Below are 7014 nucleotides of genomic sequence, written 5' to 3' on the forward strand. Positions count from 1 at the left end.
GTTAAACGCCTCGTGAGGCTGCATACAACCGGGTCTTGGCCTGCGTCGCAGCATTCCTCCTGGCCGACAGACCCCCCATTGCGATGGCGAGGAGGTTCTGTCTGAAGCGGTGCGCACCTGGTTCCTGAGTATGGTGAGTAGCTATCCCCCCTCTCCCCCTGTAGGGTTTTGGGGAGGATGCAAGCCCCTCCCTGGGACAGTTGGTCCCCCGGGTTCCCCTCCTTCCCATTAGGCCCCCCCTTGAGTCTGATGGTCCTGTGGGTCATCTATCAACCCCCTCTGCCCCCCTTCCCCCCCCCTTCCCCTATACTGGGGTTCTATGGTGGTCTGGCTATATCCTGGGCTGGGGAAGTGTGCTGTACTGGCAATGGGGGTGGGGGGGCTCCTGCCATGGCCCCCCTTCTTGCTCTGTGTCTTGCCTGGGCCAAGGGATCCCTCCTGGGTCCTTAAGAGCCTCGTAGGGCCGCCATTTTGTTGTAGCATATTTTCTGTATAAGCTGGCAGCCATGTTTGTGTAGCCACAGTGGCCATTTTGCATTAGTCCGGCATTGAATTGAATGGCGGCCATTACTGTGGAGCCTTCTAGACATCAATTTTAGCTGTGGGAGCCCCTCCTTATCCCCTGGGGCTGACTGCTGGGCCTCTTCCTTTCTAGCTTTGAGCCTGGTGCTGCCGGTGACTGCCTGGTGTGGTGGGGAGACTGGTAGGGTCCTCTCCCTCCCTCTCTCTGCTGCAGGATCAGGGGGTGCTCTGTGGCCGGCAACCGGGTGGTGGCACCAGCGCGGTCGGGGTGTCCCTTAGCAGTGTTTTTTTGCACTTTTGTGGGGTACCCTTATTCCTCATGGGGTCCTTGGATCACATTTCCCAACCTGACCCCCTCTCAGAGCCTGCAGGGCCCTCCGGACCCAACCATTGATGCACTGACTGCGGTCCTAGAGTCCTTTGTGTCCCGGGTGGAGGTGGCTTTTGGGTGGCAGGGTTGTAAAAAACGCCCCCGCCCTTTACCCTGTTTTATCTGTCTCCTCAGATTCTAAATCTCATCCAGCCGCCACGGACGGGGCCTGCTCTGAGGGGTCTGCGACCTCGCGCCCTGAGTTTTCAGATGGTGAGGATGATTCCTCCACTCCTGTAGCCGCGCAGGAAAAGGCGTTGGTGGACGCACTGATTGTGTCTGTGCATGAGACTTTAAAAATTAAGGACGCAGCTGAAGCTGTGGTGGAGGCTCTGGTTCCCTTTGGCACTCGCAAGCCGTCTAGAGCGGCAAAGGTGTTTCCGTTTCCTTCCTTTTGACAGTTTTGTCACAAAAGTGTGGGAACGTCCAAAACGTCCCTTTCTGGTCCTTAAGCGATTTGCAATGAGGTACCCATTTGAAGAGTCCCTCCTTCAGAAGTGGACTGTTCCACCAGTGGTGGATCCCCCGGTTTCCAGATTAAATAAGGCAACCATGATTCTGGTAGAAGAATCGCTGGTATGTTCACTGTGGCCAGCTCGGCACTCAGACCGATCTTCACCATTGCCCTGGTCTCACAAACTCTGACCGAGAGGGCTAAGCCTTTACGCCGTGACCTAGAGAATGAGCAGCTCCCCCCTGCCTTTGCCGAGCTGGCGGACCAGAGGCTGCAGTTTATCTGTGATGCCTCTTTGCATGCGGCTCCCCCGATTTCTAGACTGTCTGTTTCGGCATTGGTCCTTAGGCATGTTTTGTGGCTCAAATATTCATCTGCGGACCAGACCTCTAAAAAAAAACAAAAAAAAAAAAAGCCTTAACTGATCTTCCTTTTTCAAGGAGATCGCGTCTTTGGAGCTACCCTTGATGACATCATTAAGAGTTTCTCAGGGGGGAAGAGCACCTTTCTTCCTCAGGCTAGTAAGGGTAAGGAACCTCGTTGCAGACGTGGCCTGTCCTTCTTGGCTCACAGGAAGTTTTTTTGTCCCTCAGGGTCAGCTCACAAGGGTTCAAAGCTTTTTAAGGCCTCTTCGGGAGGATCCAAGTGAATTTGGTCTGGCAAGTCCAAAGCGAGGTTCTCCAAACCCACAGACAAGGCTCCTTCTGCATGAAGGTGCGCCCTCACCCGTGCCTGGAGTGGGGGGGACATCTTTGCTGGTTTCTGGACCCGTGGACCTCCTTGGTGCAAGACAAGTGGGTCCACGAAGTGATAGTCTGGCTACAAGATCGAGTTTTGTTCTTACCCTTCGGAGTGGTTCTTTCCTTCTAACGTGCCACTGTCCCTGGACCAATTGAAAGCCCTCTTTGGGGTGGTGCAAGACCGGTTACTTCAAATGGTAATTGTTCCCAGTCCAACTCCGGAACATTTTGAGAGGTTTTATTCAAACCTGTTCACCGTCCCAAAGAAAGAAGGCAAGGTGTGTCTAATTCTGGATCTCAAGGCCCTGAACTGCTTTGTGCAGGTACAGAAGTTCAGAATGGAGTTCAGAATGGAGTCTGTTATCACAGTGGTGGCATCCTTTTCATCAGGGGGATTTACTTGCCTCTATTGAAATCAAGGACACTTACACATTCCAATATGTGTCTGTCACCAACACTTCCTCCACTTTGCTGTGGGAGAGGAGCATTATCAGTTTGTGGCCTCTGATCCTCAGGTCTTCACAATGGTGTTGGCTCTGGTGCTGGTGTTATGGCAGCGAGGAATCACATTTCTGGGCTATTTGTACGACCTTCTCTTGCGAGCAGAGCCTCCTACTGCTCTGATGGATAACGTGGACATAACTCTACGGAGTTTGGCTGGCTTATGAATTTTCAGAAGTCTGCCCTGGTTCCTTCCATAAAACCTGACTATCTGAGCCTGACTCTGGACTCGGCTCTAGTTCCTTCCTGTGGACTAACTCCAGAAGTTGCATGCTGTGATTCATCTCTTGCTGTCCAGCAGGTGGTCATCCCTCCAGACTTGCATGAGGGTGCTGGGACTGATGGTTTTTACCGTACCGTTTGCACGGTTCCATTCGAGGTCCATGCAAAGCGAGATCTTAGCCAAATGGGACAAGTGTCCGAAGTGTCTGGACAATCAGATCTGGCTGAGCCGAAAAACAAACAGGTCTCTGATCTGGTGGCTTCGCTCTCCAGCTCTTCACCAGGGCAAATCTCCCCCCCCCCGTATGGGACAGTGGTCACCACGGATGCCAGTCTGTCCTCGTTAGGGAGGTGTCCTGGATCGCCACCCCACTCAGTGAGTTTGGACACTAGAAGAGTCCAGACTCCCAATCTATGTGGTGGAATTCAGGCTGTGCCTGAATCACTGGATGGATCGCCTTCAGAGGTGTCCAGTGTGAATCCAATGGGACAATGCCAGGACCATGGCTTATGTCAATCACCAGGGTGGAACAAGAAGTGTATTGGCAGCTCTGGAGGTAGCCGGCATTCTTTCGTGGGCAGAATGTTTTGTTCCAGCCCTCTCCGCCATACACATTCCAGGGTTGGAAAATTAACAGGCATATTCTCAGTCGGCAGGCGTTGGACCAAGAGGAGTAGCCCCTTCATTTGGAGGTGTTTCATTAGCTGTGTCTCTGGGGAGCACCCCCTAGGTGGATCTGTTGGCGCCTCTGCTCTACTGGAAGGTGCACAGGTTTGTAGCACGGTCACGGGATCTGCTAGCAGACAACACAGACACGCTGGTGACCCCCTGTAGCCAGTACCGTCTGAAGTTCAGAAGCTGTGTCCATCAATGAACAAAAGAGAAAATGGGATTTTTGACTTACCGTAAAATCCATTTCTCTGATGTTCATTGACGGACACCGCACCCACCCCTCTCTATGGAGTTTTATTACTTCTGACACTGCTTGTAACAAAACTTGAGTTCCTATAGCAGAGAGGGGGAGTATATCTCCTGGGAGTGCCCATAGGTATAGTCAAGTTCTTTTTCTGCCTAGTGTCCTACTCCTGTAGATTGCAGTATAACCCAAATGGTCAAGAATATAAGGAGCTGTGTCCATCAATGAACATCAGAGAAATGGATTTTACGGTAAGTCAAAAACCTCATTTTTTAGTTTTGGGCAGAGGGAAAGGGATTAGAACACTTGTCAGTTTTTATCATTGTCCTTGTCCCCCGTCTCTATTTGTCCTGTTTACCGTTATCATTGAAAGTAAAAGGTAAATTGCATATTTTGGCTTGTCCCTAGAAAAGTAATAGAGGGTAAATAATCCAATGAAGACACTAGTTCTGGTGACCCAGGGGTCCCCAAGTGATTCCTTTAATTTTGCAGAGATCTCCCATCACATCCTGTTTTGCCATTGGGACAGGACGTGAAGGTAAATCTCCCCAATGGGACATTGATGGAAAAAATGTACCTTTTTATAGGGGTTATAACCCTCCCTTACTCTATCCAAAATTTAAAAGTTGTGCCTATAGTTCTACTTTATTCTTACTATGTCTTTCTGTTATGTATAGGTTGGGTTCCAAGTCGAAATCCGGGGAGAAGTCAGATGATGACCTCCAGTTTCCAAAAGAGCTCATGGAAGACTGGAGCACCATGGAGGTGTGTGTGGACTGTAAGAAATTTATCTCGGATATCATCAGCTCCAGCCGCCGCAGCCTGACACTGGCTAACAAGCGAGCCCGGTTAAAAAGGAAGACGCAGTCATTCTACCTGTCATCCACGGGGACACATGAATACCGGCCGACTGAGAGAACGATAAATGAGATCTGACTCTCGTGCCTTTTTAATATGTTTTATTTTTCTTTAATCTGCTTCGGTGTAATGAATAATCAGGCTGTTGCTATTTTATTTTTTTAAGGGTTCAAGCAAGCTTGAATTCTGCAAGAATAGCACACTCCCTTTATTTTTTAATGTGCTCTCAAAACAGGCTGCATACACACAAGCTGTCCCAGATGCAGCATTTCCTTTGCACTGGAAGAATGCAACTTTTTGCCTTTTTTTATCTGTTTGTAATGAGACTATATTACATGGACTCTGCTGGAGATCGGAATGTTCTACCTGCAAGAGAGACCCATGAGGGTAAAGCTGGCACTGTTACCTCACAGAGTGCATATCCCCTGGCTCTGCTGAACAGAGGAGCAATGTCTTATTTTTACATCATATCTACATTCCTGTTTGTAATTTTCATTATCAAGATTTATTCAATCATTATCTTCATTAGCTGTCGCCAAAACGACATAGGACGCTGCCTTTGTGTGGAGGAACTACTTAAAGACAGTAGCAGCTCTGCTGAGATAGTGGCCTATCAGGTACATAGCTGTATGACGCAGTATGGTGCTGGAAACTTCTGTCCCCAAGTAAACACTCAGAAGTGACTAGCTAGAGAATCATAGCACTTTTATTTCTTCCTCAGTGCCAAATTATGTCTTCCCTAACCAAATATCGTTCCATCTTTTTTTATGTGTCAAAGCTTGTAGATCCTCCCACCAGGTTTGTGGATTTAGTGCAAAAACGGGTGTTGGAGAAAATGTGTGAATGAGGATCTGTTTTTAAAACTGGCTACTGAGGAAAAACAAATATGGTACAGTCTCAAATGTTTTGTGCTGGCTTCATTAGTCATGTAGTTGACTTTATTAGTGTTTATATGTCCTTTAAAGTGTATCTCCCGTCTGTTGGAGGCAACCGTGTTGTAGGCAGGACCATTCTTTCTATGTAATGTATTGCTCAGTCTAGGAACTCCTGCTCTTGCTGTGGCATTGATCACATACCAGACATGTAGGAACAGCTATTATAGGTCACCCTGCTAACATGGTGCTCGGAGACTATTGCGACTTTGTCTCTCAACTAGGACTTTTTTGGGCCCCTTTTTTTCCTTGTACTTTGTCATTCTTTGTACTGTATTCTCAGTACAAAGAGGGCACATTTGTCAGTGTATCACTTCCACGTGGTGTCTGCCTCAGCATACCTATTCCTCTCTCATCAAAGTAAACCTGTCATTAGGATCGGATCATTCAGAGCAAAGTAACCGTATCCATGATAGATATTTAATTCCTTGTGCTTCTCTATTGGCCAGTTTGAGGATCCTGGCCTTGAAAAGTACCTTGTACTTCTAGATAAAGGGGTGCATGTGACCCTCTCCCCTTTTTCATTTGATGCAGTGTGTGGCACCTGTGCAGCCAGTCACCAGGCACAAGCATAGTCGTGTCAAGCCATATTAAGGTTTATACCCAGGACCCAGGGGAAGATAAATATCAATAGCAGAGGAGGTGGGCTGCCAAAAAGAACCTGCTACTTTGCTCTGAAAAGACAAAGTAATTGGTTTTCTTTAAAATGTCACTAAACCCACATCATAAAAAAACTATTAATCAGTGCTGTATTACATGGTGTTCATACTCACTCCCTCACTATGAGATCCTTTTTCTATATTCGGCAAAAAACCTGGTTGATCCTGCTGTTCTCCATCTCCACCTTCTGTACATTTCCCCAATTCAGGTAGGAATTTTGCAGTTGCTGAGGCAACTCTGCACATGCTCAGTTTATATGCTGAGCATTTCCTCCCTAGCACATCTGAGCAGCCCATGTGATGCATATACAGTGGTAAATGACAGCCCACTCCATGCTCCTCCATGTCCACTAACCAGCTAAACACAATGGGGGGTCGGATATTACTACTTGATTGATTGTGGCTTCACCTCCCTGTTATTCTAAGATACAGGCTGGAGGGGCATGAATGACACAGCCTGTGCAGAAATCCACCCACGCCATGTTATTGCCCATTTAAAACAGTTTGATATGAATTATTTCTTTTTACTCTGCATTCCAAAGGCTGTTTTTTTTTTGTTTTTTTTTTTAACGTGTGACCAGCAGCAGAGGACTAGACACCCTCCCCTTGCTTATGTTTCCCTGCAGACAGGCTGGGAAAGAGCTGGGTCATGTAACAGCTGGATATCAATTAGGAAAAAAAGTGTGTGTATGTATGTGTATATATATATATATATATATATATATATAATGTGTGTGTATATATATATATATATATATATATATATATATATATATATATATATATATATATATATATATATATATGTGTGTGTGTGTGTGTGTATGTATGTATATATA

General features: G+C 47.1%; 1 protein-coding gene across 7 annotated transcripts in view; it reads left to right on the plus strand.

Moving 5' to 3' along the window:
* Positions 1 to 5773, plus strand: part of SPIRE1 (spire type actin nucleation factor 1) — a 294445-nt gene extending 288672 nt beyond the window's left edge. For all 7 annotated transcript variants that reach the window (XM_082258304.1, XM_082258305.1, XM_082258306.1 and 4 more), the window contains one exon: positions 4404 to 5773. In XM_082258304.1, the coding sequence (XP_082114430.1) occupies positions 4404 to 4662 (259 nt within the window). In that variant the 3' untranslated portion in view covers positions 4663 to 5773. The remainder of the gene's footprint in view (positions 1 to 4403) is intronic.
* The last annotated feature ends 1241 nt before the right edge of the window (positions 5774 to 7014 follow it).

Source organism: Pelophylax lessonae, assembly GCF_965119305.1.
Source record: "Pelophylax lessonae genome assembly, chromosome: 5".
Classification (NCBI taxonomy): domain Eukaryota; kingdom Metazoa; phylum Chordata; class Amphibia; order Anura; family Ranidae; genus Pelophylax; species Pelophylax lessonae.